This window comes from Temnothorax nylanderi, unplaced genomic scaffold (assembly GCF_030848795.1).
Source record: "Temnothorax nylanderi isolate EJ_2023f unplaced genomic scaffold, tnyl_v1.0 TNYL_tig0133_pilon, whole genome shotgun sequence".
NCBI classification, from domain to species: Eukaryota; Metazoa; Arthropoda; class Insecta; order Hymenoptera; family Formicidae; genus Temnothorax; species Temnothorax nylanderi.
In genome coordinates, this window is record NW_027249195.1 from 288,393 (window position 1) to 316,287 (window position 27,895).

The 27,895-nt window shown below is 39.1% G+C and overlaps 4 protein-coding genes across 11 annotated transcripts in view; 2 read left to right on the forward strand and 2 right to left on the reverse strand.

The window, feature by feature from the left end:
• Window positions 1-415: 415 nt before the first annotated feature.
• LOC139776940 (uncharacterized) lies at window positions 416-14,335 on the forward strand. Of its 3 annotated transcripts, XM_071714006.1 has the most exons (8): window positions 416-835; window positions 7,329-7,511; window positions 7,821-8,296; window positions 8,530-8,655; window positions 8,785-8,949; window positions 11,951-12,402; window positions 12,589-12,698; window positions 12,779-14,335. In XM_071714006.1, the coding sequence occupies exons 2-8, from the start codon at window positions 7,331-7,333 to the stop codon at window positions 12,796-12,798; spliced, it is 1,530 nt and encodes a 509-aa protein (XP_071570107.1). In that variant the 5' UTR covers window positions 416-835; window positions 7,329-7,330; the 3' UTR covers window positions 12,799-14,335. The 3 variants fall into 3 exon arrangements, with proteins under 3 accessions (XP_071570107.1, XP_071570106.1, XP_071570108.1); XM_071714005.1 differs by having other exon boundaries at window positions 8,530-8,949; XM_071714007.1 differs by lacking the exon at window positions 8,785-8,949 and having other exon boundaries at window positions 417-835.
• A 2,682-nt stretch (window positions 14,336-17,017) lies between these two features.
• On the forward strand, window positions 17,018-22,145 carry Idgf4 (Imaginal disc growth factor 4). Of its 4 annotated transcripts, XM_071714009.1 has the most exons (8): window positions 17,018-17,034; window positions 18,263-18,353; window positions 18,814-18,943; window positions 19,787-20,037; window positions 20,237-20,540; window positions 20,675-20,837; window positions 20,932-20,973; window positions 21,420-22,145. In XM_071714009.1, coding segments are annotated over exons 1-8 (1,446 nt in total). In that variant the 5' UTR covers window positions 17,018-17,032; the 3' UTR covers window positions 21,883-22,145. The 4 variants fall into 4 exon arrangements, with proteins under 4 accessions (XP_071570110.1, XP_071570109.1, XP_071570111.1 ...); XM_071714008.1 differs by lacking the exon at window positions 17,018-17,034 and having other exon boundaries at window positions 18,213-18,353; XM_071714011.1 differs by lacking the exon at window positions 17,018-17,034 and having other exon boundaries at window positions 18,339-18,360.
• Window positions 22,146-22,443: 298 nt separating this feature from the next.
• Window positions 22,444-26,461, reverse strand: LOC139776943 (uncharacterized). Its single transcript, XM_071714012.1, has one exon. It carries the CDS (start codon window positions 26,459-26,461, stop codon window positions 25,667-25,669), a length of 795 nt encoding a protein of 264 aa, XP_071570113.1. The 3' UTR covers window positions 22,444-25,666.
• A 75-nt stretch (window positions 26,462-26,536) lies between these two features.
• The window catches only part of Stacl (SH3 and cysteine-rich domain-containing protein), a 58,256-nt gene continuing 56,897 nt past the window's right edge, over window positions 26,537-27,895 (reverse strand). For all 3 annotated transcript variants that reach the window (XM_071714003.1, XM_071714004.1, XM_071714002.1), the window contains one exon: window positions 26,537-26,683. In XM_071714003.1, the coding sequence (XP_071570104.1) occupies window positions 26,537-26,683 (147 nt within the window). The remainder of the gene's footprint in view (window positions 26,684-27,895) is intronic.

The following is a 27,895-nucleotide window of genomic DNA, read 5'->3' on the forward strand; positions in this document are numbered from 1 at the left end:
GGGATAAAAAGATTTTCAATGTAAATAAATATAGACATTTCTGCGACGTATTTTTCCAGTTATTAAATGATAAAAGAATTAAGAGTTTTACCCTTGGTTTTTAAATTACGAAATATAATACGAATATGACGGAATTAAGTTAAAACATCTTGTCGTAAAAAAAAGAGATTAGATCGACGATAAATCGAGAATTATACAGTAAGAAAATCTTGCTTTAAGCAATTCTGCCGATTGAATTACTCAAATAAGCACAAAATTTCATCATGGCAAAGTCATTCGATCTGTTCCATATCGCGCTATACGGTGCGCGATGAGAACCACTGCGGTCGAAACTGTCCGCCCGATCTCTCGTTCGCCGATAGGTCGTTCCGCTGGCGAGGCGGCGAGCCGCCAGCCAGCCAATCGTTCCGCGAAATGCTTCCACTCGGTCCGCGGCCGCGCGGAAACCTGCCGAGTGCCGAGACTGCCGAGTGCTGTCGCGAGTCGCGAGTGAGTCGTCGGCGTTCGCGCGATCCGATCCGATTCCCGGATCGTCCTCCGGTGCTCCAGTGTCTCGTTCGTCCGGAGAACCGGTTCGCGAACGCGTCTCCGACGATCGCGATCCCGCACCTATGCGAGCGCGGTGCCGCGTCGTGCCGCCGTCGCCACCGCGTTCCGCGAGCACGGCTGCGTGGAGCCGCTGTCGCCGTCGGCAGTCACCGTTCGCACGCGCGTCGCGACGCACCGTCGCCATTTCGCCGATCGGGACGGCGACCACGACGACGAGGACGACGACGACGACGACGCTGACGCTGGCGATGAAGGAGAGCTGAGCGCGGCTCGCCGGGCACACGAGGTACGTGTTCCTTGTTCCTTGCTCTCTCGCGTCCTCCCCCCCACCTCCGGGAGCGTCGCCCTCCGCCTCCGGACTACTCCGGATGAGTCGGTGTCACTGCACATACGCGGAGGAATGTCTTTCTTTTCTTCTCCCCTTTGCCGCTCACGCTTCTTCCCTACGTTTGCGTTTACAGTGACGATTGTGGGTTAACCTCTCGCGAACGGAGAGCGCGCTCGGCGAAACTCCGGAGGTCGAGGCTCGCGCGGATGTGTCACTTTTCTCACCGTGGAGACGCGGTTATTACGGCTGACGGGTGCCGACGGCTCGAGGAGGTTAACTTTTGTGAGCGAGGTACGCTCTCGCAACGCGCGTGCTGTGCTCGGTGGAGGGAATTCTTTTCACCATATGGGCTTTAGGATTACGATACCTCGTTTATCTTAATGAAGATTGAAGTCGATTGTTTCCGAGCGTAAATGTTTGACGCTCGCCATCCCTCGGCCCGTAATCTCGTCGGCGCGTGTTTCTCGCGCGGAGAGCAATATCAGAAATGTCCCGCATAGTTTTACGTTACGCTATTGTTTACGTCGTGATGAAGCTAATCTCGTGAGCTTGTTCTTATGTTAGAGCACGTGTTCCTTCCCCCGCCCCCCCCCCCCCCGCCCCGCGAAAGAACGTTTCGTATCACGTTATCTTAAGCATGACGCGTAATAAGCGTGTTTTAATAACCGTTTTTAATAACCTTGAATTTGTTGCTTGAACTTATTGTACATGGTTAGAGCTGTAATTATCTACTATAGCTGTAATTATCTACTATATCTATTATCTACTGCCCGATCTACAATAGCTGTAGTAAGCCTCAAGATGTAAGAAATTGACCAATTACAGGGTAATGTGAGGAGAATAATCGACTGTGATTGGTCAATTTCTTACATCTTGAGGCTTACTACAGCTTACTACAGCTATTGTAGATCGGGCATTTTAGTGACGCGAGAGTATTTATTATGCGGCTAATTACGAACGTTGTTACGTACGATCTCGAGGAATTGTCTTTTTATCGGCCATCACGCGTTTAAGGTGCGATGACAGTATTTATAAGGTGTGAAAGTATATATATATATATCTATATATCTCTCTTTGATATATCTAAAATTAAAATATACAGGTTTCCCTTGCTATCCGAAAATACGGCGTCCCTGTAAAACCTTTCGTAAGCCGAAACGGGCGTAAAGCGAAAGAAGCGATTACCATTAATTTAGATGGGAAACTCTTTTTTCACAAAAGCGAAAATCCCCTTTGGATTTCTTTCGGTTAGCGAAAACAGGTATTACCTAATGCATGTAGGTCTTTCGAAAAGCGAGGGGTACCTCGCTTATATCTAAAAAATTATTTACATGAATACTGAAATTTGCACTGAGAAAAAAAATTTGTTAATCCCAAAAAAATATTTAGTCCGATACGAGCAACTAAACATGTTAGTTATAGTTAACTAAACATTAGTTGTTTTAACAATTATTAAGTTGAACTAAAAAAGGTATAATGCATTCACATGTCAACCTTTAAAATTTTTTAATCAAGAATTAATTAATTTAACTAATGTTTAGTTAAACTACTTAAAATATTTAGTTGCTCGTATCGGACTAAATATTTTTTGGAATTAACACATTTTTTTCTCAGTGTGTATATCTATGTATTTAAAATATATTTAATACACATTTTTATATAAATATATCTAAGGTTTAATGATTTTATCAAATTTTAACTCCCATTTACCGACTGTGTAATTATTTTTCTCGTAAGCGAAACAATCCGTGAAGGGTTAACGAGCGTGCACAGAGTTCGAGAGGCGTCCACGTATTATCACGATTCGCATGTAAATGGCAATTTAACTGCGCGATCAACGGCGCGAACTTAACGTCAATAACGTCGGAGATCTCCTTCTTGCGGATGAAACGTCACTCGCGCGATTCCACGTGTACGATACGCTGGACGGGCGCCTTCCTTCCGTGGAGTCGTCGTCAGCCGTAGGGATATTCTCGCATTCAGATTGCCGGTCTGTCGGTCCCCGGGATCAACTGGAAGGCAACGCGGCTTGGCTTGTCTACGTGTCGCGTCGCCTCGCGCTAATGGTCGCGCGCTAACAGCGCTAATTGCCCCGAGGATCGAAGAGTTAACGGCGATCCTCGCGGCACCGAGGCGGCTCATCCTCATCGATCCATCGGGCCGATATGATTTCGGCGGCGCGCGTGCAATAACGCACGCCGAACGGGATCTAGATAAGACAAATCTGCTGCGAAAATCGCAGTCGAACGCGCGGAGCTTCACGTGCGATGAAAGAACGTCGAGGCGATAATAACTGGTTGATGATAAATGATGGAAAATGAGTAATTTGCGCCTAATGCGATATCAATGCTCTTATTGCATTATTATCAGTGGGATAGATCGAGTAATTATCGAATTTAAATTAGCACGAAAATGGATTCCAGCTTAAATGTAGGTATTTTCGTGCTAATTTTGAAAGAAAACCTGTTGACGCTGTGATCTCCAGACGCAGGATCTCTTAAATATTAAAAAAAAACCCTTATCTGAACGTTTAGGAAAGTTTCCTCCTCTAGGTAACATTCTAGGCTAGCTATTTCAGAGAGGGGAAAGAGGGAAAGAGGGAAAGAGAATAAAAAGCGTTGTCGCAGAGTTAATCTAGAGATAAACTTCAGGCTAATCTTGAGCTATTAACGTTTTACACAAGATCAAGAGGCTCAAATTAAATTTCTCTCTCCCTCGCCTTCGGAATAGGTTTATTTTTAGTTCTCGCACATCAATACTCTCTTTACGAAATCCAGTATTGCCATTCTACTCTACAGGGTGTGTCTGTATATACACTACCGTTCAAAAGTTTGGAAGCGCTACTTAAAAGAAACAGTGGTGCTAGTGCTTCCAAAGAAAAAAGAACAAGTTTTCATGATTTGAATAAAATATAATAATTGTTATTTTCATATTTATTATATTTTACTCAAACCATGAAAACTTGGTCTCTCTTCATAACAGAACAATGGCATAGCGTGTTCACTTGGTAAAATTTTTTTAATGAAATACTTCCTTGGAAAATGATTAGAAACAAATAATACTGTGTTGAATAGTTAAAACAGACATTAAAGTTCCTCATATGAGATTTTTCTTTGGAAGCATTAGCACCACTTGCTTTGTTTTTCTTGAAAAAGTAGTGCTTCCAAACTTTTGAACGGTAGTGTATGGTACCAAGAAAATGGTATTGCGATATTATCGGCACATCTTGTTGCATGCATCTTTTTTCGCTTTGAAGATAAAACAAACGTGGGAGGGGGCTCGAGCGGAAGGAAAGAAGAAAATTAGTATTAAAAAAGTACGAGCAGAGTAAAAGGAAAAGTATGTGCGCACATATATACGGTGTATGCGATGCAAACGGATCTAATCTAAGAGTGTAATAATTGCGCGCAAGGCGACTTCTAATTGGATAGATAAAAAGTATTATTCTTCTGGAAGTTAAAGAGATAAACCGTAGGTGAAAGAGATAAACAACGTGAACGTAATGGATCAAAAGCATACACAATGCGGACAAAACGGTTTCTGTCAGCTGTAAACGACTATCGGCAACTATCAAAGTGTCTTCTGAAGTCACTACCGCAACAGTCGACGAATAAATGAATTCTATGACTTTTTTTTTTAGAGAGAAAGAATATCGCGGTTTTTCCCATTATTACTTGTTACAGGATGATTAGGAAGAAAATACGAATACCTTACCAGGCCATTCTGAAATTAATTTTAAGTAAAAACCCAGGATCCTTAATAGTTATTGAATTACGAGGATCTCGATTTCAACGTCACGAATCTTATCCGCGTTGCAATCAGCGAGGACTATAATATGTTTGGTTGTACCACCAGTATACCTACAGTAATTTCTCAATGCTATATTCTGTCTAGCATTACAACGTCAACAGTGGGGCAATAATGTCAACAATTCATTATGTAGATATGCAGCGCACATAGCGCGCTTCGTTCAGCGACGCTCGCAGTATCACGATGTTTTCGCAGCTGTCGGCTGTACGCATTTTAGCGTAATCTATATGCATTTAGTTCACTGATTAATAAACAGCTACGTGGATCCTGCTGCCGGTTAATTGCCAAGTCAGACGTCGAGGCGCTCCGCGTGCATCGCGGAGTGAATGTTTCAAATCCAATCTGCTCGACATTCGTGTGACGCCGGCTCCCACTCGCAGAACTGGATCCTGAAAATTATCTTAAATGACTCGGTATTCTCTGCATGTGCACATTCGAAGAGAGACCATTATATATATATATATATATATATATCGGCGGCGATGCTTCTCCGCGCCCTGCGTGGCACAATGCCAGATGCATGGCACATACGGGATCGAATCCGCGAGCGAGCGAGCGAGCGAGCGTCACGTTTCCGCGCGAACGGTACACGTGCGCGCGTGGACGCGTCGTGGTCTTCCTCGTTGTCGTCGTCGTCTTTCTCCTCTTCGTTGTTGTCCCCTTCGTCGTCGTTTTCGTCGTTGACGGTGCTGTTGTGTTGTCATTGCCGTCGTGTTTGCGAATAAAACAGGACTCGTATCGCGCGTGCTCCGAAATGTCAGTGAACTCGAATCCAGCTGCTAAGTAGCCGACCCGCCGCGCCGCGCCTCTCTCCGCTTCGCCTCCCCGCGCAAATCCTCCCGTTTCTGCTCGGCGAAAACTCATTAATACGCCTAGGTCGCGAAAAAGAGGGCGAAGCGCCGGTACGAAAGACAGATGGATTGGAAGAGATCCGTAGCCGCGCGCGAAAGGAGCTAATCTTAATCCTCGGAATCAGCCAGGATTGATTGACAAACTGTCTAAATATTTCTTTTAGGACGCAGTCTTTCAGATTAATGTTATTTCGCTTGCGAATTTATTATATAATCAGCCGCATGTGTTTTAATATTTATTACGAATAGCATTTATTATCAGGATGTATCGTTCTTGCGTATATCGGAGATATTTTGCGATAATAAAAAAAAATCAAAAACTTTTAGCGAAAGTGTGCCTAATTAAAAAATTTCAAATAGATTTTGAAACTTTCATATATTGTTATAATGTTAAATACAAAATTTAATCTCTTTAATAGGGACAAGATAGATTTTAATTATTTAATAAAACGCAACTGCATATATGCAAAGAGTGAAGGATTTAAATAGCGCGTGGCTAGGTGTTTTGCGAGTTTCTATCTAGAGCTTCGACTAGCGAAGACAAAAGAACACTTGAGCGACGTTTCTCCGTTTTTTCCGCGGCTGAATGGCAGTAGGACGATACTGACGAAAAGGAACGAAAGTGAAAGCTAAACGATTCGTTGGACTAACGAGGCCAACGAGGCTGTTTCGTAAATTATACTAATAATATCTGGATGTTCGACCCTGATACCCCTTCCGTTTCTTTTTCGTTCGTCCTATCTTATACCAGTATCTAATATCTTTTTATTCCTCCTTGTTACTCTGTTTACTAGACATCTATAGAACGGTAAATAATATTCGCAAATAGTGACTATGTAATGCGACAATCTTCAGGGAGAAACTTTTTATCTGTAGATCGACGAGCAATTTAATTTCGTTTGCTTATCTATAATCCTTTATTAAAATGATATTTCATATTAATATTTAATAATGATAAATTATAACAAATTATGTATTATAAATATCAGAGGAAGGTAATAGCAAATTATATATTTTGCTCGTTTTATTTTAGTTTAAAGGGAGCGAGTATTTTTTAAATAATTTTATGTCCTTGTTCTTGAAGAAATTGGAACGAGACATACGCAGTAATTATTTTCCTTCTCGCCCCGCGAACTTATTTAATATTTTTGCTGTGTCTTTAATTACGATCACCGTCGCTTTTGATGTATATTCCATTACATTATGGGACGACACTTCGAAAACTGAACTTCGTATACGCGGCAAATCGTCAAAGCGTGTAAACAATATTTGATATTTCTCTGATAAAATTGTAGAATACAAACAATAATTATAATTAAACGCCGAACAATAACAAAGTGCATGCACGTAGCTTTAATTATATTCAAGCAATAAACACGTATCCTCTCTACCTGATATTTTGGTTTGTCTCGTTGACAGTTACCTTGAGGATGTCCTTTATTCTTGCGTCTGTTGACGAATTTTTGTTAGTTGTTGGCTAACTGTTCGACGATAAGACGTATCGAACTTGCGCTAGAAATTAAAAGTCATGTATTACGGTAATTACAATGGTAGGATAAGTCCGGCAGAATTTGACCGCACGCCGATTTAAAGCCGCTATACACGTTTTTTTATGGATAGCGGCGACAATGCGAGGGTGTACTCGTATCTCGTTACATTATACATATTTATATCACGCCAAGTACACGCGTGTATGATTCTGTGATTGCACTGATATGATTCCGCTCGTCAATGCAACAACCTTGTTTTCATAATAGATAACGTTATAACGAACTTTTTCCTGTCGACAGTGATGACCGGTTCGCGGCTTGGCAGAGGCCGAGGTGGCCGCCTGGCTTTGTACGGGGGCTGCGCAGTGGTGGTTGTCCTGACAATGATCGTGTATCGCAACACCATCTCGGAGATGACCAGGCTTCAAGAAATGCAAGTGCAATGCCTGCATCAGCAAGAATCTCTCGCTGCTCAACTACAAGGTAAGCTCAATACAACGTAGGACGTAAATAACTAAATGCTGTCGAAGATTGAAGTCGAAATCGAATTGTGTTAAACTGCGAGAAGATATTGGATAACGATAAATACCCCAGGACTTTAAGCCACTCATATTCCAGAGTGGAGGATTTGTAGCGGGAAATAAGATCTTAATACGCAAATTTTAAATTTACGATGAATCACATATTCGTATTCCATTTTTATAAATTTGTTAATTGCGGATTACAAGCAATTAAACTCCTGATTTAGCCACTCACACCTGGACTTAACGTGATAATATACGATCTTTTCAGTAATATTTGAGTACAAAGTACGGCTGGAGAAGTCCTTGGCCGAGGAGAAGAGCTCGAACGCCGCGGTGAAGCAGGAGTTGCAGCAACGCGCGTCGCGGGAGAAGTCTCTGCGCGACAAGGACAGTATAGAGGCGATGCAGAGGTTTAATTCGCTTCAGCAGACCTACAGGCTCCTGCAGACGGAGCATCGGGACTTGCAGGAGGAGTGCAAGAAGCGCGAGAAGCAGGCGTTGGACGAGACCAATAGGCTAGAATCGACGCTGCAGGAGTTACGCGCTCGCATCCGGCAGGCTCAGGAGGACAAGTTCAAGGCTCTGGAGCACTTGAAGACCAAGTACCTGGAAACAGATGACGAGAAGACCAGGCTGCAAGAAAAGTACAACGAGCTGATGCAAAATAGGGACAATACCGGTAGTACCGTCGACCATCTTAGGAAGGAGATCTTCCAGCTCAGACGCGAATTGGAGAGCGCCAAGGTACGTCACTCGTTTCCTAAAAGCAGCATAATTTAATATTAGCGTCAATTATAAAAATAAGGCACTTAATAGTTATATTTTATATATGGAATAAATTGCATCTTATTAGAAAACAAACATATGCTTATTTGTCAAGCTAGTAGTGATTTATATTTTCTTTCAAGTATTCAAAATTGCACGAGAAGAATCGAGACAGTTATATAAACACACGTGATTGTTTTTATGCATTTCAGAAATTCTATGCTAGAAGTACATCTCCTAGTTCAGTTTTGGTGACTCCACGAGCGTCGGTGTCGCAATCGGCGTTACAGAAAGAAGATTCGCAACCGATTCCGGCGCCACAGCAGCAACAGCAACAGGTAAGTGCGCCGCAGCCACCATACGTGTCTCATGATCGTCGCGCAGTCGGAGGAGCGACTCCTTCGGTGGAAAAGACGTTAAACGACGATGCCAACGAGCCGGCCAACGATATTAGGTTCGTTCAGCAGAATGGCAACATCGTTCCAGCTGGCCCGGGCGAAGTGAAAGAGATCGGCGAGCAGCGCGAACCCTCGGCTAACGACTTACAGCAAAAGCAGCAGAAAGACGTTGTCGAGCGTTCAAACGTTATAGACGACGAGAAGAATGGCCTTGAAGAAGAGCAAAGAAAACAGGTAATGTCGCCGCCGCTGAATCGAGACGACAATGGTCCGAATGATAACGCTTCGGCGGTGCCGGGTTCGCAAGCCGAGCAACCGCTGGCACAACCTGCCGTCGAGCGAGCGTCCACGGTAGCGTCTGGTCGATCAACCGGTGTCAAAGCTCATGTAGAGGCTGACGAACTGCAGAATCTGCAGGAAAGAGTAAATGGGATTCTCAATCGTGATGTACCCCATAGCGGAATTCGTTAAGCTTTGCATTTAACTCATTGTTACGTGTTTGTGATCGGACTATTTTCAACTTGTCGGGAACGGTCCTATAATTTGAGTTAAATTCTTTGAGTTTTAATACGTGAGTTGCGTAAAACATTTTTTGCGATGTCGCAATTATGTATAGAAATTATCTTTATTAATAAATTATGATTGTTGATGATAATAATTATTTTATTAATAAAGTAAACCACAATTATCCAACTGTTATATTACTAATGAATGATTACTTCATTGTTCATTAATAAAAAATTTTTTACGCAATTATACACGGATTGGTAGGAAAGATCTAATTAGTTGTTTAAATCAAAGTTACTATTTTATTTTTTAAATAACAAAACATTGGTAAATATTTATATTTTATGACTAATTGCTTTTTCTCTAACAGTTCTGTATGCTTTTGGGGTAAATATTAGTGTTATCGTTAAAATATAGAGTTAGAATAGTTTTCTCTACTTTCGTATTCGTATCTTCTCGAAATAATTTTTTTTATTGTAATCTTTCTCTAGTATTGCTTTATATTACACGCAAAATTTGTACTAAGCTTGAGAAATAAATAATATATGTAGTATTATTTATGCGCATAGTTTTATATGCATGTAATGAAGCAAAATTACTTATTTGTCGAGTCATCTCATTATTCTTTTTCTTTAAATATTTATTACTTATGGTTAAAATAATTTTTCTTGTAAATTACTACATATCGTATTTTTTGCAGTGTACAATAATTTGCAAGAAGAATCATTCTAACTAACAATAAGTAATAAAGAAACGAAAAAAGTTATCTATTTGCTTGATTACTATTCCATAATTTCTGAAAAATACGTTCGATGTATTGTTAACGAATGAAATCTGTAATTTTTCAGCGGTTTTAACTCCTTGAGTGCCGCACACCATTTTCAAGTAATCCTAAATACCAAAAACAAAAGATTCTCGAAAATTAATGAAAGTTTATATAAGGGGCTTTTTGATGGTGCTGACGAATTTCAAGTCAAATTAAACAAAACATTTGTCATAAACTTTTATGACAACTTTTGTCATAAAACTGTTTAAACATTTTTTTCAAGTATAACTTTAAAATTATGTTCAGCATACTCAAAAACTCCTAAATGTACCTTGTATTAGTCATTAATTCATTGTAAAACTTGATATAACAAAATCTAATAAGAATATTCGAAAATTTTTATTTTCTTGACAGCCATTTTTTTTCCGAAGCAATATTTTACAAATTGGACTCAAAAATCGATTCAGCACACCCAAAAATCTAGTTACACTTTGCTTCAATGATAAAATCACACTTCTAATATAACAAAAATTTCATGAAGAGAAATGCATTTTCGTGGCACTGAACGCAAAGTCCAAATGACGAGAATTTTTGTCATCTGCAGTCAAGGGGTTAAATTGTTTTAGTCGCAAGTGATATTTAATGTAATATTGCCTATTATTAACAACGTTTATATATTATTTATTACAGTAGCAGACCGTTCCTAACGTTTACTATTTAATATATATATAAAATATATATTCGCTGCTAGTTCGCGTATTATTTCATTATTATCAATGCGGAAGCTGTTAACATTATACATGCACTGATCAAATTCCGAATCATATATGGAAGTTCTCGTAAAATTCTCTAATAGTAAATGTCATTATGCCTTAAAATATTTTTATTAGATATTTTATTAAAGAATCTCCCAAACAAATACTCAAAAATGTTGTCATAATCTTATAGACGTGTCTTTAGACGTCCTTTTGACTATTGTACTGTTTGCACAGTTTTATAGATATCTTTATCGTTACATAATCCAAATGTTATTGGATAAATGTTGGGTGTTTAAAGAATACTAGAAGAATATTTACAGAGATTTTATTAAATTAAATACATATATTAAATAAATATTATTCATTTAAATAAATTACTACTTAAAGAGATTCTATTCGTGTATATAATCTTTTCGACCGATCTCTTATCTTCTTTACCTCGCTCTTTCATTATTGGAAATAAAAAACCTGTTCATGTATATGTGTAATAAAATGGCTCGCGAGCCGTACTGAATGTGCCTGTAAATCTGTGTTCCACGATGCATTAATAAATTGTTATTACGTTTATTCGCTTGCATTTTTATTAGCAACCTCGTAACGACCTATGTAACTATTATCAGCTTCTGCATCGCGCTTTTACTGTATCGCCGCCAATTAATTTATGTTGTTCAAGGTTATTGCCTTTAGCCGCGCTAAATAAATGCTTGAAAATTTGTCGAACTGTAAAAGAAGCTTGTTTTTATTTATATAGTGTAGCTTTTCTTCTCTTTGGATTGCTAAATAATATAACTTCCAACTGTAGTTAGCTTGATGCATAGAATTGCTGTATTATGCACTGCATTTACAACTTTCTTTGCGGTTCATCATTATTAGATAAATTATTTATTTGATGCTAATTATTTATTTGATGTTAATAAATTTTTCACACAACACTACACTATGGAGGATTTATATAGCGAGATTGTCAATGATTTATTGATGCATAATGTCAGGATGGAATGGAAGATGAAAAATATCATCGTAGTTTCGTAATTCCTAGCGTATTTCGAGAAATGACAATTGCCGCTATAACCGGTTCTACCGTAACATTATATAATCGCAAAGATTGAATAAGTAAGACGTCACAACATCAACGGTTTCCGCCTGCGACCGTCGAACAACTGCATTGTACCGTGTGTGTAATGATGTAAACAATTTTTTTCAGAGCGTGGCGAGTTCACGAAAAGCGGAGAACACCACTGCAGCGAGCAACGCCAATCTGGTATCGCCGTCTGTCGTTGACAAGCCCGCGCCGCTACCAGCCAGACCGCTGTCGAAAGTCAAGGTGCCGGTCGGCGTATTGCCAATACCGGAAATGATCGAGCAGAACGACGACGCGGATAAGGAGAAGCGCGAGGAAGAGATCCGAAAGCGGGAGGACGCGGCGGCGGTTCACAATTTGCAGCCACCGCCGCCGAAACTCGCCCCGGCGAACGCGGCGGATGACAAAGAGGAGAAGGAACCGATAGTCGAACCTGGCAATCTGGACCCACCGTTCGTTGCAAATCCTCCCGCGCGACACGTTGGCGAGCAGGTCGAGAGGAGAGCGAAAGACGCTTGGTTGAGGGTGGGACCTGGGGTACAGGAGGTCGGCGAAGAACTCAATCGAGTTCCTGGGTGAGCTCCGGTATTTTTATCGCGATTGAATAATGTGTAAATAAACAGCATGCTTATTATTAGTGTGCATAAAATATTTAGATTACATAACTTCGTTATATATAAGTGATTTTTTATCTTTAAACATTTTTCTCTCTAAGGTATTCAATTACAATGAATTTATCATATTATATCCTTTGGTTTTAGATTGGATGACGGGCAAGCTAACGGTGGTGACGATCAGTACGACGGCGATTACGACAAGGAGCAGCAAAAGAACGATATTCATCTGGCGGAGGGCGAGGACGAGGGGGAAGGTAACTAGAGAACGATCGAATCGATCCGACAACGCAATTGATGTCGCGATCGCAAAATTATTCTCGAATCTGAATTTCAGACGAGGGCGACGATGTTTGAATATCCGCATAAGTTGAAGCGAGGAAAGCGGGAATAAAATCAGCGTCGTCGTTCAAATGTTTTTTAACGGGACGCGCTGACCGAGCGGTACAAGAAGGAAGTCGGCTGAGAAATAGTCAAACGACCTGACCCGATCTGACCTGACCTGACCGATATTCACGATCGTTCGGGTTTAATCAGCGAAGAATACTTATTGTGTATTATAATCTGTACGAATCATTCGATGTGTGATGTCTCACGAGGAACTAGCAGGGATTCGATTCATCTTTACCTTTCGTACGAAAACTCTTGTACAAGATTTTAACTAAGTATCGATATATGATAGTATATACACGGTACAAATATCGTCAAGCGCATCTGGGCGTTCGACGAAGACTTAGGCGCGGTTCCGGTAATTTCAGAAGGTTCAGAATGAACTAGTGTGTCGCATTTCGAAGAAAGAAGAACAAAAGATAGACTGTATTTTTCTAGATTAAGATCTACCGTGCACGAGTCGAGTGACTTAATCGCGTTTATTACTTGAGACACTCGCGTGACTTTGTTACAAATGTGTTAATTTAGATTTGAATTGCACCAGCAGAATTAACTTTATAACGTAGTAACGCGTACGAGGTAAAAATACCTCGGAAACCATTTAGTATTCACACATTAAGATTAATTTGCGTTACAATAATACAAATATGTTATCGTGAATTATGAAGGGGAGCTAATCTCGAATTACTTCTTTTAATATCGATTAAATAATAATTTATGAGTTACGTATGAAAACTTAAATGTGATTTACGTGTGATAACATCAGCGTTTATGTTATTTGTATAAATGTAAAATGTATAAATGCAAAAAGAGAGTAATTTAAGTAATTACATAAAATTCTCTGTTTATGTTAAAGAAATTTTACTTATAAATGACTTAGTACATCACGACACATCGTAATAGAGTTTTTATATAGTATAAAGTTACTCCTACTGTTGCAATCTAAACCTTTTGTAGTACCATTATCACGGCGACAATGGCACATCAACAACCGATTTTATCAGCTTCGTTAAAACAATTTACATTAGTTGAATTATTTTAATCTTGTATATCCATTTATCGATGTCTGCTGTCGCTATCGATCGCTAATTATGCCCATCTGTTTTAAGTGAAATTAAAAATAGACATATTGTCGAATTGGTATATAAACATATCATTATATATACGGTAGATGTTTATATACCGACAAATCGATGTATTGTCAAGTTAACATTTGCTGCAATCGTCTAATAACAGATTGGAAAAGCGATCGATGGAAGAATATTTACATTTTATTTATTCTGTTCTTGCCGAAAGAGTTTTGACTTAACTGATCAAATTAAGCGTTGAAAACTTAACCGGGAAAGAATTATTATTAGTTAAGGAGGCCATGATGAGCGTAGTATGTTTTGTTATAGTTCTAGATTTTTAGTTATACATTATATATATATATATATATACACATACAGAGAGACGATAAATGTACATAACGTTCTTTTCGTAATAAAAACGTCTGAAAAACAGACTTCTCCATCTTTTTAGAGAATTTCCCGCAAATCAATAACTTCTCAGCAAACCTGCTGCTTTTAGAAATAAATTAAGATTGGCTTCGAGTAATATAATAATAATGGGTTATCAGCGGAATCGATAACTCAAGATTGAATTATTAATGATTTAAACACAGTCACGTACATTTCCGATGTCGACGAAACGTGCGCGTTTACTTTTTCATGGTCCGAGTCGAAATCAGCTTTTGGTTAGAAACGCGAAGGTATTATTACTTCTGGATCGAATAAACGTTATTTCGTCGTCTGTTGGCGATTGCTATTTACTGATGAAAACCTCTTTTTTGAAGCTTTTTTGAAAATACTTTGCGATAAATGCGTGAATCAAAATAATCTTAATTTTGAAAATTAATAAGTATAAATACCCATAAAAACAAAATTTAAATGCACAGAGTGTGCCTCTTTTAATATTATTTAATGATTTTTTTTGCACAGTTTGAAGTCGATTTTTCCTTGTTAGCGAAAAGTATTAAGATTCCAATAATACTTTTTAGATTATAAAGAATTGAGAAAAGAATATTTTTCGTGAATTAAACCCTAGAGGATCACAGGGAAATAACAAGGTTACATTCTTTAGCTATTTTTAGAAGTTTATTTTAATAATTTAATTCTGATTTAATCTCAAATATACAGTATTGAAAATTGGAGAGGGCAGCGATAAATGGTCTCGATAAATCTCTTTTAACGCTTTCACTAAATTGGAAAAATCGATCTCAGATTGATAAAAGAATAATAACGCTAAAAAAATAATGAACGAGGAGTGAAATATTTTATACAAAACAAAATTTGGTTACTCGATGACGTTTTATCATTTGAAAAGAATATTTTTACGTACGTATTTATCTCAGAGCATAGCATAAATATATCATGTTAAATGTCATTTGCTGGTTATTATGACTCGCATACGTATTACATAAGCAACAGCATCTTACAACTCTGTCGGTTCTCAGAATCGATCTATATATCAATGTACAAGACTTTTTGCTTTTGCCTGCTATGTGAAAAACCATCGTCTTTGCAGTTGGAACAATTCCCGTAAAAATGTAATCAAATCTATCAGAGATCTTCATTATTTTCAGTCTTTATCAAATACATTATTTTATAGAGATTCTACTTCTCGTAATCAAATAACGATAAATATAATCGAAAACTTCAATTTATAGTTTGTTTTAATTTTAGGTATTATATACTCTGATTAATATTTCTAACGAGTATATACCATAATTTCTCATCTGGCTTTCTTGTTAAATTTTTTTCGGTTTTTCTCTCTAGGAAACATATTTATTTCTAAAATAGTTCGTGACATCCTTTCTCTCATTTGATGAAGTTACAGAACAATGTTCGCAATTTATAAATAAATGCAAACAAGCATTGTATTCTTCATTCCTTCCACTTGTTATGCAATATATATTAAAAGCAATCTGAAAATACCCTTTCGCTGCACTTTTCATCGCCACGCTTCTTGTATCCGTATTCGTATAACATCAAGAAAAATTGTTTATGTGTGTTGAAAGTACTTTCAACACATAGCTTTCACGTTTCTCGCTCGGAATATAAGAGAAACAGTTTACTTATTTATCAACCTTTTGCCCGGGTTATCGTCGCGGACCTTGTTCTCGGTGAACCGTGCCTCAGACAAGTTCTTACAGCGGAATCGAGGACGCAAACACTACACTCTAGATTTGTGCGTGCACGATCATCATTTTAATCTTTTTTAACTCGATAATTTCCCCTGGCTATCAAATGTTCTGCAGTAGTTTCGCTCGCCTAGCGCTCTCGCGTTGTTGCCCACAGCCCAACGAATTCAATGAATACCTAAGAGAAGTTTGCATTAACGTTTCAATTATTTCGTAACCGTCTGATTGAAAAATTATCTGGTACTATTGGGATTTGGTTTTATTTGAAAATCATATATCTCTCATAAAAATACCTAGTTTCTGATAATTACAAATTTACGAAAAAAAAATTATGTTATAATAAATATTAACGGATATACGTATAAATAAAATTTTGTAAATTTTGCGATTTTAAATATATCAAATTAAGAAAACGAAAGCATTTCTTTTTTTTCCACTCGGATTATTTTATCATAAGAAAGAAAGATATTTAATATCAAAGTAAAAGAACCATTTGATGTCAAATTATAAATACATTTGCGCTTTATTATTCGCGAGAGGATTGAATTGCGATGAATTACAATGAGGAGAGAATTACAATGTAATTAATAGGATACATCGAAGACTTTCGATCGCGGAGGATTATTTCGACAAGATTCGCCACACGAGTAGCATTGCTGTGGTTTTGGAGACGTCGCAGGTAGTCACGTTGCAGTGCTTAGACGAGATGCTCACGTCAGCGTGTCTACGAATGTGCTAAGTGGTTGTTTTCAATTATCCTCTTATGAGTCTTCTCATAGATTAGAAGAGCTCACGTACCAGCGACCTTCGTGCAAGGTTGCATGACCGCATTGAGTCACTGTTACGTGTTAAAAAAATAGGTAAATTGAGAGCAATTTGACGGGAATTAATTTATTCCATAAAATTACGAATTACGTAAGACATTCGAAATTCAGAGGTTCATAAAAACGAGGCGTAAAACATGCATGCGCTAAAATTAATAGGCGAGATACGGCCAAATTAGGAAGAAATGCAACGTGAATGTAATTGATGTAATCATTAACATCACATAATTTAATAAAATGTAATATAATTACATTGCTCATTATTATAACCATAATATGAGAAGTGTAACTGTTAACGTTGCTCCCCGAATTTAAAGATTATGAATTTATGTAACTTCATCGAATGAATTTGCGTCGATATTTCATGATTCACCGACTTTCCGCAGGAATGATTTTGTATCGCGGAATACATTTGTAACGTGTGATTTTACCCGACCGCACAGGTTTTATTTTAACTGAGTTGCGTTAATATTATTTGCAAATCAGAGGATGCTCGTCGATGTAAATGCGCGAATTTTATGCACAAAGTGTCTCGGAATAAAACCGGGAAACCACCGCGAATCATTTATGTATGCTTCGGCGATCGATCCTTTTAAAGCCTCTGTATAAGGGATGAAGCCTCGTCCTCAAAATTCAATACTTCTCGGAGGGGAAAGGTATATAAGGTAAATATCTGTTGCGCTGCTCTCTTTTTGTCGAATATATCAGAATTTAATGAAAATTTCCATACATTTATTCATAAGTTCTACGAGAAATGCGACAAAGAAAAGCGGAGTATCAGATGTCACGTTCCCGAAAACAGCCACGTTGATAAATCCTGCACTAATTTCCTGGCTATCGTCCGATTTACGAGAAATACGCGATAATTACTAATAACACAGATAATGTCGATAGCTCCGTTCGTTTACTCATCGGCTCGTTTCTCTTAGCGATACTTTTTCACTCGGCAACCTTCGACCTTGGAGGCTTGGTGTGCGTGAATTTCGACCGTTCAGCTGAATTCTCGTGGAGCACACCTCGCTGTTGAAGATACACGGCATATTGTATACAAGGTGATCTACGCAAAAGTCAGACTCTTGAAAAATGTTCGTGATTCGTGGAAATTTTGGGAAATTTTTATCCACGGACTAAAAGAAACTTCGCAACTTTTTCATTCTTGCTTCTATCGTTCGATTGTTAATTGCCAGAATTACTCTCGAAATGTATTAGAAACTCTAGATCGTTTTTTGGGGGGAAAACCAGAATTTTCTTAATTGTGTCGAAATTCTAAAAATAATATTAAAAGTTTTAAAAATGGATGTGGACGTCCTTCATAATTTCTAAAGAAATCCACAGCACGTGGACCACCTTGTATATACATATATGTACTAATACAACGACGAAACTCGCTTATGAACGATCACGGGACTGACGTAATATCGCCTAGGCCCCACTACTCAAACCGAAGATCGGATCGAGGTTTCAAAGTCCCTGACAAGCGGCAAGCGCGCGCCAGTGTGCTCCTTTCGTTACTGAAGGTAAGACGTGAGTAGAGAATATTTGGAATAATTAAATATAAAATACAGAAAGCATTAAGATTTTTAAAAACACGATCTAGTATTAAATAAACGCGCGAAATGTTACGAAACGATTATTACGTCAAAGATTAAAAATAGAAAGACTGCTAAATCATCGTTTGAACAGATAAAATAAAGTAATGAAGAATTAAATATATAAAAAAGAATAAGAAACATTCTTCAATATGTCAATCGTATTATTGTCAAAAAATCGTTTAATTTTCTGTATATTTTTTTGTTGAACTATAATTGTGATCATATAATAGTGCCACTTTAGGTAAATTATTTCGGCTCGCTTTCGTTTCGAAAAAATTGCACGGGTGAAGTGTTATCACATTATTACTATCGTGCCGATGTAAAGCAATGTCGATTTAATATTCGTTCGATCGATTGGATTAATTACGGAATATTACGATTCTAGACAGCGAGGATGAAGACATTACTTTTCACCGTTTTCGCGGCGCTGTGTATCCAGGCAGTTTTCGGTGTAGATCCTAACGAGCACAACAAAGTGGTTTGTTATTGGAACAGTACCGCTTACGAGAGGCAAGGTGAGGCCAGTTATATTACTCATACTTTTGTGACGTATGGAGTCTATTTCAAGAATATTCATGATCATGTGGATTAGATTAAAGAAAAACGATTTCCTCGAGAATTACTTCTTGGGAATTAGAAGTTATCAAGCGCGTGAAATCTCTTTATATAAGAAATTTGGTGTATCGTTTTCTAATTTTATTATACGAGTATAATAAAAAAATAAAACGCGTATTAAACTCTTTTAAATAACGTAATTAAATATAATTAAATATAACTTTTTATCATCGATTCACAAAAGTTAATTGTTTAAAGGGAATCGTTTGAGGAAAGATAATTGATTTGTCCTTTTTCAAATTTTAGGTGGCACAATAGCAAAAGTTAAATATAATTTTCATGAATTTGGGTTTTATTAAAATTGCAATTGATGTGCAAATATCATCGTTAAATATTATCATTGTTATTTTATATACCTGACTTTTAAAAATTAAAATAATTATAGGAAAACTACGTTAAAATCCTTCTTCGATCATTTCTATATAATATTTCCTGTTATTAAGATATCTAAAAAACCAGCAACATCAAAACTTCTCTCCGGCTTGTATTTATTAAAGAGTTCGCCGGCACTTGTGTTTGTGCTGCGATAGACATGAAAGTCAAACATATCGCAAACAGCAGTGTAAATCTAACATGGACATTTCATGTGGCAATTCAAAATTGGAAGTCGATATAATGTCGTAAATTATAAATGCGATTCTAAATTCTCTAAATGTGATTTTGTTTACGTTTTTAGCCTTTAATTTTTCAGTTAAATTATTTATTGATATATTTATATTTATAAAACTTTTTCGTTTTCAAAGGTCCAGCAAAGTTCCAAATTGAGGATGTCAGACCCGCTTTATCTCTTTGTACTCACCTTATCTACGGATATGCTCACATCAATTCCGACTTTGAGATTGTTCCCGGCACGCCGAGCTTGGATACCGGATCGGGCTATTCCTATTACAGACTCGCCACGCAGCTGAAACGACAGTTTCCCGATCTGAAGATTTACCTGAGCGTCGGAGGAAACTCCGATCCTTACGACGAGGAGCATAAGTACCTCGTGTTGGTGAGTGCGATATATCAGCGTTACGATCTTATTGTTTCGCGTGACAATTTTCCATATTTAATGAAAAAGTGTTGAAACAAAATGTTTTACGTCTGACAATAAGCGATCTGAAGATTCAGGAACGAAATAAAATGGCCATAATCGGCAAGCGATTAAATAAAGAATTAAGCAGAATGATGGAAATTTTTGGGATCGCTAGACCGAGACTGCGGAAGGCAGAACGAGGTTTATCAATTCCGTCAATCGGCTGTTGAACGACTACGACTTCGACGGAATCGATCTGGCGTGGCAGTTCCCACCGGTCAGGCCCAAGAAGCAGCGCAGCACTCTTGGATCCATCTGGCACGGTCTCAAGAAGAAACTCGGCTACGGGAAATTCAAGGACGACAAGGAGCAGGAACACCGCGACGGTTTCACAATCTTGGTGCGCGACCTCAAGACGCAACTCAGACCGAGATTCAAGGCTCTGACCATCACGGTGTTGCCTCACGTTAACTCTACCGGTTAGTATCTTACGCGGGCAAAATCAGTAATGTATATTAACAATAATTGTTCATAGTCATAATGTTACTATACAATTGTATGTAAATTGTTTTTTTAATATACGTCTAATATGTAATTATACATTTTTTTTTAGTCTACTACGACGCCAGATTGTTGGCGCCCAACATCGAAGCCGTGCATCTTTTCGCTTTCGATCAGAAAACACCGGAACGCAGCGCGAAGGAAGCCGACTTCCCAGCACCAATTTACGCCAGTTACGGACGCGTGGCGGAAGACAATGTCGACGTTGCGACACGGTAAGCCCGCTTCTTTCTGCGTTCCCATGCATTATTTTTCCGTGTCGTCAACAAAATGTAGTTTAACATATATAACGTGATCAATTTATGGCAGTTACGGAGGCGAGGGAGATGACAATATTGATGCTGTGGCAAGGTAAACATACCTTTTCCCCCCCCTCAACGCACTTATTATTTTAAAACGCAGCAAATTCACTCCGCTTAATGAATTTACCACGCAATCCTATTTTTTTAACTTCATTGATTTTTCCATGTTGAATTTTCATATTAAATTCTACTTTCTCCCACGCTTAATTCATTATTCGTAAGTTTATAAATTACGATGCATAATTCATTTCTTTTATCGGATCGATTATACTGCTTATAATATTTGTTCATTAACATTTATAAATATTAAAAAATCTTAACATATATTCCAGAAGCTAAACAATTATGTCAACGTTTATGTAAATGTTTCTTTTTATACTGGGTGCCTCGGTACGCTCCCTTGTCTCGTTAAAAGCGAGGACTTTTCGCACAACGCACCGCTTTTTACAAGCTCGATAAGAATAACATCGGAATAACAAGAGCAAAACCCCGCAGGTACTGGTTGGAGAACGGAACTCCCGGCAGCAAGATCGTCGTCGGCATTCCCACGTACGCTCGCACGTGGAAACTGACGTCCGACAGCCAGATTTCCGGCGTGCCGCCGATCGTGACCGACGGTCCGGGCGCCCCCGGGGCCAACACCAACGAGCCGGGGCTGCTGTCCTACGCCGAGATGTGCTCCAGGCTGACCGAGCACGCGGCGGGACGGCTGCGACGTGTCGGCGACCCGTCCAAGAAGTACGGCAGCTACGCCTATCAGGCTTACAACGGTGAAACCGGTGCCGAGGGGATCTGGGCGGGCTACGAGGATCCGGACACCGCCGGCAACAAGGCCACGTTCGTCAAGTCGAAGGGTCTCGGCGGCGTGGCGATCGTCGATTTGTCGCTGGACGATTTCCGGGGCGTTTGCACCGGCGACAAGTACCCGATCGTCAGGGCGGCTAAGTACAAGCTGTAAAGACGGAGCGGAGAATTCGATCTCGGACGGTAATCGGAATCGAAATGTCGGAAGTCCATAACAATATCCGACCGAAGGAAGCTTCCGGATGCCTGACCGCGATTATACGGTGGTCGTGTTTATATGTATTGCCCGACATGCGAGAGTTATCGAGACTTTTAACGAGAGAATTTTTAATGAGAGAATTTTTATGAGGATCGTTACGCTGGCGCTTCGGGTGTATTGTACGTGAGGATAATAAAAAACATATCGCTGCTTTATTATTCAAGTAGTTTGATCTTAATCCCCCATTATTTTCGAGAGATGAGCTCGTTTCATAAAGAACAGAAGTTAAAAAAAATATTTCCTGTAAAATAAAAAAACCTTTTACATTATCACCTGATTTCGAGAATAAAAGGTATGCGGTTTTAAGTGCAAGATATAAGTTGCTGTTAGTTTGATTTAAACTTATATGTTCTTCGAGAGATAAGAAGTGACGAAGACGCTGATCCTGGGAAAAGGACAAAGGATAGAAAAATGAGAGAAATTGGAAGCGTCGCACGGCAAGAGAAAAAAAAAACATTCATGTATGATATATATATTTTTTTATATAGATAATATATTTTTTTTCGTGCAGTCTATTTTTTCGGCCAAACGATACATTTGCACGGGTGTATAACAAAGGTTCTCCTGCAACTATATAGACTCGTTAACATATCCAACATCGAGGATTACGTCAAACCGGACACAGTTAATAATCCGCAGCCATTCTCACGACGGTTCGAGTCCAAACCTCCTCTCTCCTATCTCGGCACAGTGAATCCAAAACGAGGGAAAAAAAAAGACACGCACACAGTGAGTCGCTGGTAAATCTGATCAGATTATCGAGCGATTTATTCGGCTCGCGCCGATCCGTACGCGATCGCGCGTCTCGATCGTTCGTGCTTGAACGCCGTGCGATGGATCGTAATCCCGTAATCGTAAACTTGTAATACGTATATCTTTACAAAATACTGGGAGTGGTAGCCTTGTAACAGCTTTACGTCTCTACGCTATACGTTGATAATTCGATAGACGTTACAGTTACGTTAACCCTTAAATGCCACACCTCTCAAGAATCTCGTAAATGAGACATGGGGTCTAAAAGACCCCAGCATGAAAAATGTCTCCTTACTTATTGATTTTTTGATATTTAGTTATGAAAATTATTTTCAATGTTGTTCAAGGCTTAGAAAAGAGAATAAAATGCTTATATTGTTAAAATTTCAATTTTAACATAGTATAAAAAATTAAGATCGCCAACAGTTAAAATGTTGGCTCCAAAATCAAAAAAATAATAAATAATAAATAAATAAATATGAGCTCCATATTTGGCGGGAACATTTGAAAATATATCATTCTAAAGGGTCTGGGGTCCGCTGGACCCCGGGTGGCATTTAAGAGTTAACGAAGGAAGGGCACTCGTGACAATACATTACAATATATAACATACAACGAAACGATACTCGCCTAATCCCGCCCTCGGTATCCCTAGGTCTACGATTATCTCGCCTTCGATTCGCAAGTCCACGCGTGTTAAAACCCACGACGGAGTCCCCCGTTAATGCACTTTAGACGCGCGCGTCTTAAACGTGGCGCAGGATTCGACGTTGTTTCTTTGCGTACGCTTACGAATGCAAATTAACGACAGAAATGAATTGAAATATGAGTGTTGAAAAAACAGTTTAACGACAGAAATGAATTGAAATATGAGTGTTGAAAAAACAGTTTAACGACAGAAATGAATTGAAATATGAGTGTTGAAAAAACAGTTTGCTGCCTTGGCGATTGCAAAATTTATAAGATCCGATCAAGATTTGCACCGTACTCACTTTTATCGCTATTAATCATACGACTTTAACGCGCAGTCATCCCACGCGAACCGACTCTTCTCCCTCGTGACGTTCGTTCGCGGACAGGGGAAGGGTTCGCTCTTTATCTATTTATTTATATATGCATGTGGGTTGCCTACGACACGACGAGGGGGAGTGCGTATCTCGAATCATCGCGTCACACGAATTACGTCAAATCACACACCTTGTTTGTTATGTTACTTAATACTGGAACGTTCATTCAAATGCTTAGGTTTTATATAGGCTTTAATGCTGCCGCGACGCAATATGGCACTTGGATTACGACATTGTACATCCGTTGTTTGTATATAGATACTTGCTGCTCTCTTTTCTGGACAATCGCTGTTAACGAGACAACACGAAGAGCTAAGCGAACGTAGGAGGTATATCACGAAATCTTATTTATTCCCACAAATGTAAACCGTTAATTATAAGTATATCATTAATTCGTCATTAATTTAATAACGTAATGATATCATCTGAAGTTAAAGGTAAAGCGAACGGCTCATTATACGTATCAAGTTACAAAATTAATAATAATTAGTAAACGCCAGCTTTAAAGAGAAAACACAATAAGTTAAAACATTTCAAATTTAAAACTGAGCGTAAATTTTTCTATTGGAATTTCATTTTCTCGAAGCTACTATTTTCTATATCGTACACGTGATATACTTCTTTCATCCACTCGCTCCATCAATCGCGAACAAGCGGATTCGCAAAAGCCGCCGTGAATAATTTTCGCGCCCGACATGATATACCGTCGGTATATGTTCCTCGATATAAAAAATAATTCGGAGTGGTGCTGTCGCGCAAGAGGAGCTCGCGATTTAGCGTCCGCGATATCCCAGGCAGTTTAGTGGAATGAAATTGATTTTTTTACTTTCTCTCTTCCTTCCTCGCGCTTCCTCGCTAATTTTTTGGTTCGCTTTAGCGTGGATGCAGGTACGAGTGATTAATTAACTCCGCGCGATCGTACATACTTGCCACGGAGATAAAGTGGATTTCGACTTTTGAACCAAGCGACGACGCGACATTCTTCACACTACAACACGATAATAATGGATAAAGGTTCGTTGCTAAGCTTTTTTATTTTTGGGAGGGTCGCGACACTGACCACTTCGTCCTATAAAAGTAAAAATGTCCGATCAAAGCAATCAAGAGCTATTGGATTTCGAGGTGCCGGAGTAGCGGATCGGATACGCGGCTAGGAGGAGGTAATCTCTATCTCTAAACTGGAGAAAAGGGCTGGGGAGGAACAAAATGGAAACGGTTCTGTCTCTAAGTGCTTTGCGCGTTATCGAGGCCGCGATGGTTATCGAAAAATGACGCTTCGGAAACGACCGTCGCGTAACGGTGACATTTTTCTCGTTATTAACTACTCGTCCCTAATGGCACTGAAAACGGCACCATTGAAACAAATTGCAAATTATTACAAAAATAAGGAAACAAAAATGAGAATCCATATTTCTAGATCCCTTTCGATTAGCAATATCTAGTACAAGTGTTATTACAAAAGTGACTTATTGCCCGAGACATAAAAATAATCGAAACAACACGAGTACGAATAAAACTTTCAGACAATTTTCGTACGTAAGTGATTAAGAAACGAAGATAAATGCACGCGGGAGATTTTCCGTCGCGCTGCGACTTCTCGTTTCTCTCCCCGCGTTCTAACTCTGAAGCAGAGAATTTAAATAAAAAAATAAAACTTACCGAAAATCATTGAGTAAACGAAAGCAGACTCGAAGCTTCGATCTTCGCGGCTCCGCTCCATTCGGCCGCGAATAACGCCCGAAAGCGGGATTCCAGATACGAGCGTATCAGAGAGTCCTACGGTGTCTCCTACGCTTTTTTGTTTCTTTTCTCTCTTTTTTTTCCTCTCTCCTCCCTCTCTTTCTCCCTTACCCTAATCTCTACATGACGGAACATCGTTTGACGTTGTACCTATTATCTTGGTCCACATTGTTAATGCTGAGTACCTTGAGGAGCCTCTCGGTATCCTTGAAGCTGTGCCTGCCGCGCTGCTGCTGCTTCATCAGCATCATCGTCGCCGTCGCCGTCGCCGCCGTCTTTTTCTTCTTCTTTTTCTTCTTCTTGCGCTTGGTCTGCGGCAGCGTCAGCTCCAGCATCTGCTCGAGCCGCAGGCGAATAGGCCAACCGGCGCTACCGTCCTCGGCGTCCCGATGATAGGTGTAGCTCGACGTGTTAGGCTCTTGGTGATCCCGACGCTCCCACCACCACGGATTCTTGCACGAGCTCGTCTGCTGATCGCGCTGCGGATCCTGATGATAACCGTCCTCCTCGGCCATCGGCCGCCTGGGCTGCACGAAGGAGTCGTGGACGCGAACCGGTCGTGCCAACGAGGACCTCTTCTTGGCCGGTGTCAGGTGCGCGGACTGATGCCTCGCCAGGGATTTGCCCAGGCTGTTTCTCGCGCTTCGAATTCGCCGGAGTTCGTCGGGAGACGTCGGCGCCTCCTCGTCGAGATACAGTTCCGCGCCCGAAACGGGCAGACGATAATTGCCGCGGATCCGATGACCGACGGGGACGGCCCCCACGTCGTTCTTGCCGTTATTGTTGTTGCTGTAGTTATTGTTGTTGTTCCCGCCGGGGTTGCTGTTGTCCACGTGACGACACTGCTCGGCGCACTGCAGACAATCGTAATATTTCTCGGCGACGTGACGACGCGTCGAGAAACGATCGCGCATATCGGCGCAACGGCGACGCTCGTTGCTAGCGATCGCGCTACCGCCGCGCACGACCTGGTGACGATAAGGCTGCTGTCACACCTCCTGCAGATACTTGAGGGGACAGAGGATCTCCTTGTAGATAACGTCGCCCTCCTTGCCCGTGTGATCGGCGGAACGCACATCCGCGGCGCATCTCACCATCGCCACCCCGTCCACCTCTTCGCCCACTTGGATCACGATCTACGGACATTGTGTAACGGAACGAAAGGATTGAATCGCGGATTACGTTAAGGATTTGGAAACAACGAGATATTTAATAGATATAAAAGAAGATTCCCATTGAAATTACATATACCGGAATTTTTAAAATAAAAAGAAAATTCACGGAATAAATCTGATGAAATTTTTTATAGAGATTGTGGATAGCGTTAAGAATTAAAAAAAAACAAGAGTTTCTATAAATATAGACTAAACAGATTTTTTTTGTTTAAAATGATACATTTTTTACTATTACTATTATTGATACGTTTTTAGTGATTCAAGAGATTGAAATAGAAATTTTATGTAGATTTTTGTATAATTTAATTTTTAGGCTTAATTATTGAGATATTTAAAGATTAATAAATCTTGAAAAAATATCTTACGGCTCATTGATTTAAAAAAATCAATGTAAATAATAAACAATGCAATGCAAATAAAAATGTAACATGTCCAACTAATTTCTTAATTAAAATTATTCTTCTAAAATTATCCAACTAATATCTTGACTAAAATTATCCTTCTTGCTTTTTTAAATACAAAATTGTAACAAATATTAATGCGAGTAAAAGACAATGCAAACTGAACCATTGATGTTGGCAATCAAGTTATCTTTTTATCTAAATACAGTCGACGCTCCTTATTCGCGAGAGTTACCCGACGGGAACTACCGCGAACACGAAATCCACGGAATGGTTAAATGTATAGTAGTATATGGGATACACGTTAAAAAAAATTATATTGAAGAAAAAATTCAAAAGAATACTATTATTTTTATTTAAAATAATAAAATATGAAATATTATATGTATAATGAACATATTTAATATATAATTTTAATTAATTTTAGTTGTTAACTGGTTTAAAAAGTTTAGTTATTTTGATCTGCTTTGCATGCTGCAGCTTTTTAAAATAATTCATGTACCTAATCATGCAACCATTATGTCTCCCCTATTTTCCTTTTCCATAGATGGATCGTTGCCTACAAAAAATCCACAAAAATAGTGGAAAAGCTTATATTAATTCCTGTGCCCAGTGTCTTTTATGTATGGCATTATTTTTTTGCCTCTTTTAATTTGTTCATCTTAATTTTTTTATAATTCTTTACAAAATACGACACGAACCCAATGTGTGGAAGCGTAGTACATGCTGAATGCAAAGATTGAATCCCGTCTCTTTGACTCATTAAACAAGT